This window comes from Thamnophis sirtalis, unplaced genomic scaffold (genome assembly GCF_051295495.1).
Source record: "Thamnophis sirtalis isolate CommonGarterSnake01/CBP01778 unplaced genomic scaffold, rThaSir2_p1.2 scaffold_9, whole genome shotgun sequence".
In the NCBI taxonomy this organism is placed as follows: Eukaryota; Metazoa; Chordata; class Lepidosauria; order Squamata; family Natricidae; genus Thamnophis; species Thamnophis sirtalis.
Window position 1 is genome coordinate 43,856,551 of NW_028261389.1, and position 16,139 is coordinate 43,872,689.

Genomic DNA, 16,139 nt, shown 5'->3' on the forward strand with positions numbered 1-16,139 from the left:
TCTGGAAGTTTTAAAATCCCAATTTGTAGTTTTGATTGCAATGCCATTGATAGAAATCATCTAGAAACTGTTAGCATGGCTTGTGAAAGAAATTATAGAAACCATAAGCCTTTAAAAATGATCCAGGTTCAGATAACGGGATCATAGAATGAGATATGTTTTATTAATACATCTGTGGAACATTTAAGATTATTGAGGAAACAAATGTCTTTGCATTCTGGCACGTACAGGAGGAATAATAATAAAAATAGCAAACTTTATCTTTAGCAATAAACTTGAAAATGTTTGTGTGTTTGTGATAGAGATGCTTGTGCTATTTTTTTTTTAAATGAAATATGCTCTGGGCCAGAAGGCAGGTGCCCTACAGTGGAGCTTTAAGTTTTCTAAGTATGATAGCTCTGTTCAGCAGTTCAGAAATCAGAATAATCAGATCATTGCACATTCAAGGAAATAATGACCAATCATGTTTTTCTGTAAATTCAAGATTTCCACTCTCAATTACCGATGTAAGCAATAACAACATTGCCCAGTTACAATCTCAGAATCTGACAAAATCCTTGGAGCTGCTATATTTGCATCAGAAGATCTAAGCGTCATTGGTCAAAGAGAAGCTGAAAAAAGATATTTCAGTGAGGCAGTGATCTGAAACATAGCCTTCAAATCAACTGAAATACAGAAGAGAGAGGAAGGCTTTGAATGATTGTCACAGTCACCAAATTAAAATATTGTTCAAAATCCAAGGAAATTTAAGCAATTCATTCAAGGGGCCCAAAGAATATTTCTGAGACTACTTTTGCAAAGAAGAGTAGTAAATAGAAATTCTGACAGCAATAATGGGAACGCTTAGTAACCTGTAATAATGTTTGGAAGCTGTTATTTCTGCCAAGGTGTTATGGGGTACTGATAGGAATTTTGCACCTCCGTATTCATTTTTTAAAATATGCATAAACTCTCAGATTCATGGAAAATTCATACATATCAACTTGCATTCCCAAAGGCATTGATTGAAATGCAAAAACAATAAACGTTTGCATACAATAGTATGCAAGTGGTTCCAAGATGCCTAATCAGAGATATCAATCCAGGCCTACTTGGAAAAAAAAAGTAAATCACATTTCAGTTACATTTTATTCCCTTTGGTTGACATGCAATATTTCAAATATTTTTAAATAGCTTGAAATGCCATATTTGAATGACTTGAGTTACAATTTCATCTTATTGTGGAGTATGAATAAGAAAAATGACCCTAAAATTCCATTTAAGATTTGACTAGAATATTGATAGTTTTCTTAAAACTCCTTGTCACTTCAAGGAAAAACTGCTAAGAAATATTTATAAAATTGCATGGCTTAGTTACAAGCAGTTCAAGAGACAGTACATCCCATTAAGCAAATCACAAATGTGCACACAGTTAAGCTTGACACTAGGAGGCGTACATGTGCTACAATGTCCTGATATAAAATTATCTATACTATGTATGATACAATAGAGTTGAAGAACTGGTAAAACTAATACTGTTCCATGTATATTTGTCAAAACTATTAATGATCTTGCAAATAAAACTGCAGGCATAGACTTTATGCACATAATTTATCTGATGTATCAGCAGTTTTCCATTTCCTCACAATGAAAATTCTGTTTCATCACTTCCCAACGCTGTAACAGGCTGGAAACAGTATTAAGAATTCTTGTGGAGGTAGGTAGGTAGACCTTGTTTGTGTCTGTGACCACATTATTCATTGTATGCTAAAAGATCCTTGGTCTCTTCAGCGATACTGCCAGATGTTTGAAACAAATATGAAATGCTGAACTGATATCTGGAAAACTAGGTTCAAGTTCACCTTCCATCATAGAAATTCATTAAATGACTTTGGGCCAAGACCCCATCTAGGATAACAGGATTGCAATTATTTGAGTGGAGTAGAATGAGGCAGAATGAAAAATGCCTCTAATTTTTTATCACTTCAGAAAGCAAACCCTTCTAACATTCAGAGAACTCTATTTTTACATTGGCCCAACATTACCTAAGAGATGCAGGATGCAGCATACCCCAAGTTAGCCTTGACATTGAAACTTACTTCTTGTTGCTGCTGACTTTGATGGTTTTAATACTTTCTAATTTTAATGATGGGATGCCAAAACATAAAACACAAAAAAATTACATGGGGAAAGGGGCAGACAATGGGTGCAGAAAGAATAGGCATATAAATTCAAGAAAACAGTAAATGGTAAAATGGAATTAAAAGTGAGCATGTACAAAAAAAATGAGTCAAAGCTTTTTAAATTATATTTCCCAAAAGTTATTAAAACTAGTATCAAAAGGCTTTTATATATAAACCCTATTAATCCAGGCTTTTGGATTAATAAAGATAAAGTCTGTAAGGAAATTTGGAGAAGTGTACCCAATTCTGTTTCCAGGCAGTTTGGGTATGTATAATTTTAAACATAGGAGTTTTCCTTAAAAGCAAGCAATGTTCTTATGGCTTCCTTTCCTATATATAAAACAGCAAATACACAGATCCCTTCATCCATATTTAAGTAGCAATGTATTATCTTTGATTTCTTTCCTTTTCTCCCTGTTAGTCTTGTCACAACAAAGCAAAAATATAGCCCTTTACTTTACAGAAACTCACAATCAAACTCCAGTAATCTCATGTCTAACTATTTCTTGGCTTTTTCTGTGAACATCTGTTGAACCCAGCATTATAATTGTCCTGGATTCTGCTGCTAAAATAAGTATCTTACTTGGAGCATGCAATTTCTATTTCAAACTCAATATTTACTTCTTGTCTTCAAGATTTCTTCATTCTAAAAAAAATTCTCTGAATTATGTACTCCATTATGGTACTATGACCCACATTTCTCTTTTAGCAGCTTTTCTGCCTAGCTACCACTTAGGTATGGTTCCACCACAAAACTGCGGTAGACTAAAGTGCGTGTGACTAAAGCGCGGTGACAAAACCGCACCGTCAAAACAGCGCGACAACAGCGCGCCGACAGAAGCGCACTGTAACATAACCCTAACCCTAAACCTAACGCTAAACCTACCCTAAACCTACCCTAAACATAACCCTAAACCTTACCTTAAGTTAAATTGCGCTTCTGTCGGCGTGGTGTTGTCGGCGCGCTTTTGACATCGCGGTTTTAGCGCCGCGGTGTTGGCGCGCTTTTGACGTTCGCGGTTATGTCGTGCCACGCTTAGGTATTTCTAGGACCTTTAGTTATTGGAAATTGCATTTTTCTTTGGAAATCCATTAAGAACCTATGATGATTTTGAGAAGGATATTTTCCTATTTCAATCATGGGCTATTGTTACAACTATTAGAACTTATGTTGGCAAAGGGTAGCTCCACAGGTTGTGTTTCCAAAAACCCTTCTCAAAATATTTCATATACTTGGAATAGGACGAAAGCTTTAGATATTGAATTAATAATTGGAAAAAGAAAGAAGAGGTTCTTTCAGGTTCTGAGCTGCTTTAGGGTGTAAAATGACCAGATAATTCACTCAGATTAATTCACTACTGATATAACCTTATTATGTATGCCCTCTAGATGGCTGTTCAGCTATGGCATTTTCAATCTAATTAGTTTTTCTGAATGACCTATCAGTATATAAAATGGGCCCATTTTCAAGGGAAGATGGTGTTGCTGAGAGTGATGAAACAAGTAGGGAAATTTTAAGGCCTGGAGATTCTTACATCAGCACTCTGAAATGTAATTTTATCCTACTGATGTACATATAGTTTTGTTTCTTAGGGCTTTCTTTTGACGTTCAGGCAAAATAAGCACAAAATAAGTACATGTCTCATTTAAAGAACTAGGAACATTATCTTACATTAACAATGGGAATTTTTTTAGCACCAAAGGTAATAATGCTGAGCATTCTGCAGTTGTAGGCTTCTGAACAATAATCAATGACAAAGTCTCTTTCCCCTGAAATTACTTATGTGTATGCTGCGTAATACTGCTGTATGTATGCTGTGATTTATTAATGAGTGAAATAACTTTGCTGTTAGTATGTAACAGAAATTGAAGTGAATGTTCCTGTTAGGTTTTGAATCCTATATAGCGGATGCTTTCTAGCTGGTATGAATGACATCCAAATAGTATGCAAGCATTGGGTTTGTTTTTATCATATTAGGCATTTCTCATAATTAACACACACACACACACACACACACACACACACACACACACACACACACACACACGAGAGAGAAGGAGGTTTTCCCTGTTGGATCTAGGCATCCCTGCCCTCGAATTGTTGCGGCATCCAGAAAGGATGCCAAGATGCCATCCTGCCGCTGTCACTGACAGCTCAAAAGTGGCCTTTCAATCCAGCTTCAAGCGGGCCGGAGGGGCCTCCTGAGTTCCAGGAGCGGGAAAGGCTCGGCTGCCACCGGAGTCAGGCTTTGTTCTTCGGTGCTATTGCGACCGGGAACCTCTGCAGGCTTCCGAGGGGAGAAGGGAGAAGAGAGAAGAGCGAGCCATCAGCCTCCGCCTCCGTCCCTGAAGACGGGCAGGCGAGGACGAAACGGCCGGGCTTTCCTCGGCCAGCCTCTTCGGCAGGCGCCGCCCCGCCTTTCCTTCGCCCCTCCCCCCTCCCCGAAACCCCGGTGTCGCTGAAATGAAAAAGCCGCTTTCAAAAACAACGGGAGGGGGACGGAGGGCGCTTCCTCCAGCGGTGCGGAGAAAAGACCGGCGGCGGGACCAGATTAAGCCCCTGGGCTGAACCTGCCCGTCGTTCGGCAGAAGGCGAAGCCTTTCCGGCGCGTCCCGGGGAATCCCGCTCGCGCGCGCCTTCTTTTCACTCCTTTCGGAAGTTTTTGGCGGCGGCGGGAGGATGCTGGAGAGCGGCGGCGGCAAGCCGGTGAAGGAGGGCGTGCTGGAGAAACGCAGCGACGGTTTGCTGCAGCTCTGGAAGAAGAAGCGCTGCATCCTCACCGAGGAAGGGCTTCTGCTTATCCCGCCCAAGCAGGAGCCGGCGGCGGCGGCGGCTTCTCCTCCTCCTGCTGCCCACGGAGAGACGGCGGTGGCCGCCGCCAAGATCAAGCAATTGCCCTTCTCTACCATGAAGACGGTGGACTGCGTGGAGCGGAAGGGCAAGTATATGTATTTCACGGTGGTGATGGCCGAGGGGAAGGAGATCGACTTTCGGTGCCCGCAGGACCAAGGCTGGAACGCCGAGATCACGCTGCAACTTGTGCAGTACAAAAACCGGCAGGCCATCCTGGCCGTCAAGTCGAGCCGGCAGAAGCAACAGCACCTCGTCCAGCAGCTCGGGACCCGCCTCCGAAGCTCCTCCAACTCCGCCTAGACGGGGCTACCCAGACAGGTACTCGCTTCGCCCGCTTCCCGTCTTGTGCCCGGGGCCGCCGGACTTGGCTTCGGCCGGGTAGGGTACGAGGGGAGGTGTTCTCTCCCCCGCCTCCCCCCCTTCAAGCTCTCCCCAGGTCGGAGGAGCACTTCTCCCAAAACAAACAAGTGAAACGCGGAGGCAGCTTGAACCTTCTTTTGTTCTGCTGAAGCGCCCACCCTTTGCTGTGTGCGGCTGCTGCTTTTCCGACATCTGGGGAATGGGAGACCCCAGAGACCAGAATCAATTTTCCTGTGATCTTCACGTGTAGGGGCTTTCTTACATAAACTCAGTACATATGCAGAGACACGTGGTGCAATAGAGTATGGGAAAGAAATGGCCCTACATGGACTTTTTATCTTTTCCTACAAACCCTGCAAAAGTGTGGAGTTACAAGGACTACAGCTGCTGGAAAATTGGATAACTATCTTGCAGATTCTTCTGTTTAGAACTAAATGAGTAATTCAGTTCTTAATCAGCTAATTGTGTTCCTCTTGCTGTGTACAGGTAGTCCTTGACCAGTTGTTTAATGACTAGTCAGAGTTACACCAAACCACCCAAAAGGTACTTTCAACCTAGTTCCATTGGTTCCCACCCACCCACATAGTCACATGATGGCATTTTGGGTGCTTGGCAATTGGCTCACATTTATGGCCATTTGCTATGTCCTGTGGGCAAGTAACTGTGGTTTATGATGTTCTTGCTGAAAAATGGCATTTACTTCCAGTTTTTGGCAAAGATATTTCAATATTTGCTTTAAAACCATGGTGTACTGTTAACCGCTTCAAAAAAGGTAGTAAAATCAAGTCAGTCAGAGGGTGATCCAATTTATGACTATTATGACCGTGATGGGCAGGCTCTGTTATGGTCTGAGTGTAGTATGGATCCTTTTGAATTCAGGTTCTGGGGTAAAAAAAGAGAGGGACCATGTTATTTGTGATTTCTTCCCCCCTCCCCCCCACTTCATACAATACCAAATCTTTACTTGGAATGTTTTTCACCTACAAATAATTCCTCCAAAACCTTAGGGCTGAAAAATGAGTAGAAAGAATTAGAGGTTAATTAATTCAGTACATTTTTACATGAATAGTGTCTCATCTGGGATGGCAACCTGTTCATGTAAAGCAGCAATTACGAATATGTTCTCTGTAAAGGCATAATTAGAGTTTTCTGGTGACTGGCATGTAACCATCCATGACTTCTCAGCAATGAGACCCAAGCCAGTTGGTGATTGTGTGCTTTACAGTATTGTAATAGGGACGTGTTGAAAGCAGTGAGAGTCTTCACTAAAGTTTAAACTACTTATGCAATTCGTTGCAAGAGGTTTGCTAACATTATGCTCTTTTGTGAAAATATTTCATGAGGAGTATTGGATTAAAAAAACAAGCAATGGGTTTGTTTGTAATTTGCAAGCACAGAATGCTGCTATGTTACTCAGATCATATGTTGTGTGTATTGTTATAGATCAAATTGAAGAGGCGCTTCTGGAAGTAAGAAGAACAGTGATCAAAGGCTGGCAAAGTAAAGGAGGACGAAGACAAGAGCATCAGTTCAGCCCCTGGATTTTGTCCAGTTTTGACACCATCTGTGGTTGCTTTAGAGAAGTACTTCAGCTGTTCTGGGTTTGGGCTACTGCTTAAACTTAGGAAAGGCATATTTGACCTCAAAGGACATATGTCGCACTGTCATTTTTAAAATTCCACCATGTTTTATTTGTATGTATATTTATTAGTGGGGATTTTAAGTTTTCAGGTTATTTCTGAATGTAGATCATCCAAGAGACAATGAAGTGCGGAAAATGCTTGCTTTGGTGAATTGCATAAGCTGCTGTAGAGGGTGGAAGAAACTGAAGCAAGAAGAAAACAGAAAGATGAATAATTTACCAGGATACAAACTTTTCATATAGCTTTTACATACTGTTTTGAAACAGTTTTCATCTCAAAAAGTGGAAGGCTGTTATGAAATGAATGTATGAAATGTATCTTGCTATATTGAACTATTGTACCAATATTCTAAATAATGAGAATACCCGTTCCAAAGAAAGCAATGGCTTTGAATTAAAATTCTGGATGGTTTTTGTTTATTCAACAGTCATTTGACTTGTGGTATTATACATCACGGGTCTCCAACCTTGACAACTTTAAGATTTGTGGACTTCAATGCCAGCTTTGCTAGCTGAGGAATTCTGGGCTTTGAAGTCCACAAGTCTTAAAGTTGCCAAGGTTGGAGATTCCTGTTAATAGTTATCAGTTATACCAGGTTTCATATCCTTACTTCACAAGCAGAAAATCTTAGTTGACTTACCAGAAGAATGATTATAAAAAAGTTATGTTCTTTTTTATATGAGATTTTTTTGGAAAAAACATGCTAAAGACAACTCATTGCACTTCTTTATTTAAATTTGTCCCTAGCCTATAATATTTCTTACTGTGGTTTTACTTGATTTATGTTTTTATGGAATCTTTGCAAATTCCTTATTACATTATTTTATATAGAATGTCTTAAAGTACTTAATTAGATAACTTTATCAATATTACCTATCATTTTGGGGGGTGGGATTATGCCCTACACAATATTTTTCATACCACCTATATCAAAATTATTTCTTCTTAGAACAGAGATTTAAATAAACCATAATTATGTCCAATTGAATATTTAAACTATGTTCCATTTATTTTTTGTCAGTTTAATAGAATATTCTGGTCATCTTGTGATATTTGGAATCTTAATATAACAGAAGAATTCTAAAACCCTTTAAAGAATCAAAGCCCTTTATTTATTCATTTACAATATAATATTTCTTAATTACTAATTTGATAAGATAATATATGCTATGCTTTTCAATCTGGATATTCTGTTTTGAAGGATGTGTAATCTTTCAAATCAATCTAGTTTTTCGTGAAATAAAATTCATTATGTTTTAATTAAAGCCAAATTAGACACAGCACAGTGTCTAAATATTGAAATATTAAATATTTGTATGAAGTTCTATACATTCTTATCCTGCTAAATTATGGAAGGTTTCTGTAAGGTTTCAGTTCTTACTCTAGTCTTATAGAAATGACTAAGTATCAGCTTAGCTCCCACACTTCTCCAGTTGAGAGCGGAGCTAACAGGAAATTCAAAAAGCTCAGTTGTACAGAAATACCAGATATAAGAATTTCAACTATAGCCATTCTGATATAGGTGCAATCTTATATTTGGGGCAAATGTGACCAAATTATGACAAGTGGGCGATCATAAATAGATATTTCAACACTAAAATTTGAAATAAACATAGATGGGAAGAATAACAATAGTATTTCTGGCTTCCTTCTGACTTATTGAAAAAATATTTTTTCCATCCTGGAGCATGTTCTAGAATGGGTGTCAAACTTGATTTCATTGAGGGCCACATCAGGGTTGTGTTTTACCTCAGAGGGCTGGGGGGGGGGGTGCGTGGCCATGGCTGGCATGGCCAGGAGCGGAATGGCCTTGGCGGGCATTTGACACAGGCTCAAGATGTATTTTTTCCCCTTCTTTCTTTCAACAGTTCTTTACTATAACCATTTTGCTATCTCTTCTAACAGATATTACTGGCAAAAATTTATTACTTATTCTTCATATTCTAATTAACTTTTTATTTCTAAATTTATACCCTACTGTTCAATAGTAAATTGCTTTTCCAGGCTATTGTATTTTTATTATTCAACTAATAATAAAAGTACAATAGCATAAATAACATGGTAATACAACATCTAACACCAGAGGTAAATTTCCAGGACAGTGAAGAGAAATGGCTGTCAATTATAGATTGTTGATTGTAGAATAAATGGATCTACATTATGTTACATCTGGCATTAAACTGTAGTATTAACATAGGATGTTGCTTGTTTTCTTTTCAGATCAGGCATTTACTTGAGGCCACATAATTGTAATCCAGTCCAATCCAGTCCTTCTGCAGCACTCTGTTGGCCGAAAATGGGCTGCGTGGAGGTCCTGTGTAGCCCATTTTTGGCTGGCAGAATGCTGATGGAGGCCAGGGAGGCCGAAAATGGACTGCAGGGGGGCAACATGTCTCCCGAGCCCCTGTTTTGGCTGGCAGAGGCACCACAGCCCAGTCCTTAGCTATTTCCAGGCCGGCCCCGCGGACCAGATTTAAGCACCCCTGTTCTAGAAGGATATTTTGGATTGAAGTATTAAATGATAAAGGGCTTTACCCCACATACTGGCCTCGGAAGGATGGAAAGCTTAGTCAATCTTGAGCCAGTCAGGATTGAACTGCTGGCAGTTGGCAGAATTAGCCTGCAATACTGCATTCTAACATCTGTGCCACCAGAGCACCTACTGGGCTCTTTGGAACTTCTGGGTTATTTTACTTCTCATCCAAGGACTAGCTACATTCTACCTACTTACCTTCCAGGTCCTAAAAAGGTCAACCAGATGCTGCCATATTTTATGACACAAATACAATAATATTAATATTTAACACATGCACTCCTTTTATATATAACCTGATCCAGAATTTAGAAGGGAAGTTTCGTGAATTAGTAACAGCAGTTGGTTTGCATACATATATTTAGGCATTTTTACCCTTTTTATATGGTGCTTACCACCAATACCGTGACATTATATAATATTTTAAAGAAAATAGCCTTTATGTTGCAAACAAATAGTAGGGTGAAAAATAATATTCCGTGTCATATATTTGTTTTTCAATAATACAAATGACATATTATTTTAAGTTTTTGGCACAAAGGATATCATCTCATGTTTTTTATGTTATCTTCTGAAAAAAATTGTGTTAATTTAAAAAATAGCCCCAGTTACAAATACTGGCTTTTGCAGATTAGTTGCCATGATGTGGTTTCAGGCATTCTGAGCTAAAACTATGTATCAAACCAATGTATGTAAATAAGGTTCAAACCAATGTATGTAAATACAATTCAAAGTTTGGAGAAATGTGATTTATTTTTCAATATGCATTCCATTTCAAATAAAAAAATCTTTAGGAATGTTTAGATTATATGATACAAAATATAAAATCTATGAGATATCCTGAAACTTGGTTTTGGATTACAAATGGACTGCTGCTAATCTCATTGAGTTCAACAGAATTTACTTATCAGCAGGGTTGATTGCCCTGGAATTGGGCAGAATGTTCATGATCAACTTAAAATGTATAGAGAACAGGTATCAGTAGGAAATGTGAGTAATCACTGTTTAGAAATTCAAAATGCATGGTTTTATTTAGAACTACCTATATCTAGAGCAGTGTTTTTCAACCACTGTGCCGCGGCACACTAGTGTGCCGCGCCACACTAGTGTGCCGTGACATAGTGTAAGCTGTGCCGTGGGAAAAACACCCGCCGGGTGTTTTTGCCTCGGGACATCTCTGTGTCCACTGTTCCCTCAAAGGTGCGCGGCTCCTCCAACAGCACTGCCAGATTTGCCGCCAACGTTGCAGCCGAGGTGAAGCCTCCAAAGCTCCCGCAGGCGCCCCCGCCCATGGCAGCAGCGGCGGTGCCTCCCCCTCCGCTCGGAGCACCTCAGCTGGGCTCTGGGTTACCCCTGCCGTCGCCTCCACCTCCGCGGTTTTTCAGAAGCCATGAGGCCTTTTTCCCTGCTCCCCCCCTCCGCCGCCTTCCTACTAGCTCCCGCGGCCAAATGGCTCCTCAAAAGCACGGCGGAGGAGGAAGGGGGAGGGATAACACGGGGGGCAGCTCAGGTGCTCTGCGTGGAGGCTAAGTCAAGGACTGGCTGTATTGCAGAGGAGCTGGGAGCCACCCAAGGATTTCACGGTGCTACGAGGAGGAGAGCGAGCCTCTGAGCAGCTGCGGGGAGCCTGCCTGGCCAGGAGCGACCTTCGGCTGGACGGAGGGGCGAGGGCTGCCTGGAGAAACAGCGAGGGCCCTTTTGAGCTAGTGAGCAGGAACGTTTGTGGAGCACACCGGTTGTGTGTGGAGGCTCCACGCAGAGCACCTGAGCTGGCCCCCGTGTTATCCCTCCCCCTTCCTCCTCCGCCGTGCTTTTGAGGAGCCATTTGGCCTCGGGAGCTAGTAGGAAGGCGGCGGAGGGGGGGGAGCAGGGAAAAAGGCCTCATGGCTTCTGAAAAACCGCGGAGGTGGAGGCGGCGGCAGGGGTAACCCAGAGCCCAGCTGAGGTGCTCCAAGCGGAGGGGGAGGCACCGCCGCCGCTGCCATGGGTGGGGGCGCTTGCGGGAGCTTTGGAGGCTTCACCTCGGCTGCAGCACTGGGCAGCAAATATGTTGGTGCTGTTGGAGGAGGAGGAGGAGGAGGAGGCGGCAGCAGCTATTCTAGTGGCGGCGGGGGCTCGTTGGCATCTTCAGCGGCAGCCCTGCCCCCTGTGAAAAAAACCGAAGATAGAGCAGATCCACGCAGATGACGTTGCTGCAACATGACTGGAGGAGGAATTCTGGGAGTTGAAGTCCACAAGGCTTAAAGCTGTCAGGTTTGAAGACCCTTGGGATTTTTTTTTCTAAAGGGTTAGGGGTGAAAAGGTCTTGTAACTTGACAGCTTTAAGACTTGCATGCTTCAATGCCATTGTTTCTGAGCCAACATTTTGGTTGCTAAGCAGGATCGTTGTTAAGTGATACTGATATTATATAACACTTTTAATTAAGCAGGTACCTTGAATAAACATAACTTTGAGTTTCAAATAATACTGATTTCGTTGTTGTCTTAGGTGACATCTGTGAAAAAAATTCAGGTGCTCAGGCATGAAAATATGCCGCTCAAACACTATACTTTTCTGCTCACACTGAAAAAAATTTAGAGGGAACATTGTCTGTGTCCTGAAAGTTGCTTTCGGGACACAGGGATGCCTCTATTAAGTCCCTGCGGCCCCGCGTTTACTTTAAAAACGCGGGGTCCGCCGGGAGGTAGCGCACGCAGGGACGTCACTGACGTCCCATGCGTGCGCCCATAGCAACAATCGCGGAGGATTCAAGAGAATTACTTTATATATAGTCAATATAGGCACAGAGTTAAAATTTTTTAACATTTTCTAATGGTGGTGTGCCTCGTGATTTTTTTCATGAAAAAAGTGTGCCTTTGCACAAAAAAGGTTGAAAAACACTGATCTAGAGGGACATGGTGGCTCAGTGGCTAAGATGCTGAGTTTGTTGATCGAAAGATCGGGAGTTCAGCGGTTCAAATCCCTAGTGCCACGTAATGGGGTGAGCTCCTGTTACTTGTCTCAGCTTCTGCCAATCTAGCAGTTCGAAAGCACATAAAAATGCAAGTAGAAAAATAGGGACGACCTTTGGTGGGAAGGTAACAGCGTTCCATGTGCCTTCAGCATTTCATCTTGCCAGCCACATGACCACAGAGACGTTTTTGGACAGCACTGGATCTTCGGCTTTGAAACAGAGATGAGCACCGCCTCCTAGAGACAGGAATGACTAGCACATATGTGCAAGGGGAATCTCTACCTTTTTATATCTAGAGTGCAATTATCTGTTCTTTTCTGTATCCTGTCATCTAATGGTCACTGAGATTTTGGCAACCCTAATGGTACTAAACAATACAACAATTTTATCATGAACATCAAAATCTGTGTGACTGACAGTGAACTTACTACTTTGCAAATGCATGGTTTCAGCCTGCATCTAGAAAATAGGTAGAAAGCCTTTAAAGGGAATCTGAAGTATAGTATCGAATGCAATTTTATCTTATTTCAGTTAGCATTTCCAAAAAAGAAAAGAAACAAACTCCCGCTATCAGTGAACTGAAAAAAGATGATCTTCCACTGAACACTGAAATCAGTCTGTCAGATTGGCATAAGTAGTTGCAGAGCTGCTTGATCCCTATATTTATCATTTATTATTTTGTGGGATGGGCGGGGTTCCTACAAAAGCTGTGCTAATTTCACTTGGACTAATTCAAATATGAAATGGGAAAATGCCAAGTTTAAGGAGAGACATCCTTTTCAGTGAAAATGAATCACAACACCTTCAAAGGTAAACAACTATGTAGCAGGCCAGATAAAATTCACTTTAGTTTCATTCTCTTGATAGCCATGGATTTGGGAGGAGGGGAAGTTGAATCTTCAAATCATGTCCTTTTTGGTCAATGACTTATGTGAAAACAAATGGAGATTTTACAAATGAAACAAGTCACCTTCAGTTTATATTTAGTTTTGTAAAGTAAATGCAGAACCTCCCTCTATCAGAATATTAATATTAAATATTACATTGCAAATATTTCTTTATTTTCTTGAACACACACATGGCTAGCTATGTTGATCCATGCAGGGGAAAAAAATCAAAATCCGTATCTGGGTGATATTAAATAAATCAAAAATAATCCAACAATATAGGCAAGTCTTTGCAGTACTCATTACAAAAATGAAATAGGGAAAAGAAAGAAAACCCAGAATGTAGAGTAACCCTATTAAACTGTGATGTCTGCAACACAAGTAATTCCTAACATGGAACTTGGGGTTAAATATAAGGCATTTCCTGCTTGTACCTAACCCTGAAATCCGTATGCTGCAGTTCCATAATTTTTCAGTCATGTCCCCATGACACTGTCTTCATCTCATATTCATGAAGGACCCATAATTAAGTAGCCTTTATCTATGCCTGCATTCTCTTCCTACCCTACTCCTTCACTGCAAGAGGGGCTATTCAAGAACAGCCTCATTTTTACAGTCGTGCGAAATCCATTCAGTTTTGTGTCCTACTATTTTTTGTGGGAAATTAGAAGATTGCACTAACTCTGAACACAGACCCCCGAGACATAATAAAGGTTTAGCAAGATCAGCAACAAATGTCCAAATAGTTTTCTGCTGACCCAAGAATGGTTGGAGAACATATCACTCGGGGGAGAGGGAGGAGAGACACTACACTATTAGATATTATGGTTTTAGATTACACCAATCCTCAGGGACAGAAGAAATATGTTCTTATCCCAGCTGTTTGAACTGCATGGGAGAAACTAAACATGAATTAAATCTCACAGGTCCTAATCCTGATCTTTCTTAAGGACTGCAATCATATACATTCTTACTTGCGAATATGTTCTGCAGATTCAGTTATGTTTACTTCTGAATAGTTGCCTGGTGATGCAGAGGATGACCAAAAACAGAGATGACACCAGCATAGTGTCTGCATATCATACATGATTCTATGTTCCCAACAGTGATGACAACTTCTGATAGTTGTCCATTCAGACTTTTACTATGTCCAGAAGAATAACAAAGGCAAATGACAATTCATCACTTTGGTCAACAGAGATTAAGAGTCAACCAAGAAGAGAAAACCCATAATGCCAAGTTCTAAGCTCGATTTTCTATATACATAGGTAGAATTTAATGTGACATATTGTAGAACATGAAAAATGTTGTAGGTTACACAATGTTAAAGAAATTAACCACTTAATTAATCACAAATTAACTTGATTATCTAGTTGTCTGTAAGAAAAATAGAAAAACAACAGAAAACAATAGGCTTTGAAGCAAAGCTTTGTTCAAACTGGATGATTTCATGCACCCTAGCATCTGATGTGCATTCAAGTTACATCAGATCATTTTGACCTCTATTTTACACAAGGAAATTGAATGTAGAAGGAATTGTTTAGTCACACAGCAGGCAGGCAGTAGGTGGGAGGAATGTACAGTCTTCCTTTTGGATGACATGATAATACTAAACTAGCCTTTCCCTTCCCATCTTTACTAAAAACAATTTTTTTCCTGATAAGGCAGATGATTTAGACATAACATTTCCCATTAAAAAGCAGTGCCTCATTTCATATATTTTGTCAACCATCAACTAGCCCTTAGAGAATTCCTTTTCATAAATTACTCTGGGGAAAATTCAGAGCGTTGTACCCCCAACACATTAAAGGGCACCAGCGCCCCAAAAACTGTGATAGAAGACTTACACTTACTGCAGCCATATTTTGTTGATTTAGTGCCTGCCATGTACCATCAACAACGGAAGTGCAAACGTGAGGTCAAAGCAATAGAGAGAAGAGAAAAAATATAACAGGATTTTATTTCAAGTCTGAGAACAAAGAAAGCAGAATAGAGCAAGGAGTGCAAATGCTACCATTTTATTTCTGATACAGATTATTTAAAGGGCTAATAAATATCTTTAAGTGTTTTCAGACTGAATTTAAAAAGGATTTAAATGTGAATTACATGAAAAGGGTTCGACTCTTAAGATTGGAATAGATGCTGAACAATGAAGGTCTACTGTAAACATTCATCAAGGTACAGCAAGTCTCTGGATTAAGAACACCCTAGTTCAAGGATGGCCCACAGTTAAGAATGGAGCCTATTGTAGCAAAATTTAATTTAAATGCATAATACTTCCAGTTAAATACACAGGTTCACTACACAATATTATTTATACTGTATTATACAATGGTATTGTTTTGATTTACATGTGAATTTGACTTAAGGACAGACCTTGGGAATGGAATTTGTTCTTAAACTGAGGACTACTGAGGGCATCAAAAAAAGTAATAGTGGTTGTCTCAACTATTTTTAACTATTGAAAATAGTAGATTTATTACAGAGATGTATAAACATTTGATATCTGATATTATATAATATAGTATCTGAGTTACTAACAATCATTAGATGGCAGCCAAAAAGATACAGAAAACGGCAATTTTTTTTCTTGATTTTTTTTTTGAAGCCCAAGATTGTAATCCTATGTAAACTATATTTCACTGCCTTCTCAAGTAACTTGCAAGGCTAATTTAAAATTTATCACTGCAATATCTTTGTTCCAGTACAATATTTTCCACATCCTTTTTGCTAAGGGCACATCCTT

The 16,139-nt window shown here is 40.1% G+C and overlaps 1 protein-coding gene across 1 annotated transcript; it reads left to right on the forward strand.

Annotated features, from left to right (window-relative positions):
- Positions 1-4,641: 4,641 nt before the first annotated feature.
- Positions 4,642-7,443, forward strand: PHLDA1 (pleckstrin homology like domain family A member 1). Its single transcript, XM_014067531.2, has 2 exons — positions 4,642-5,334; positions 6,820-7,443. The coding sequence occupies exon 1, from the start codon at positions 4,843-4,845 to the stop codon at positions 5,314-5,316; it is 474 nt and encodes a 157-aa protein (XP_013923006.1). The 5' UTR covers positions 4,642-4,842; the 3' UTR covers positions 5,317-5,334; positions 6,820-7,443.
- Positions 7,444-16,139: the final 8,696 nt, after the last annotated feature.

Excerpts from the sequence above, each read along its gene's own strand:
- PHLDA1 (XM_014067531.2), top strand. The coding sequence starts at position 4,843 with ATGCTGGAGAGCGGCGGCGGCAAGCCGGTGAAGGAGGGCGTGCTGGAG.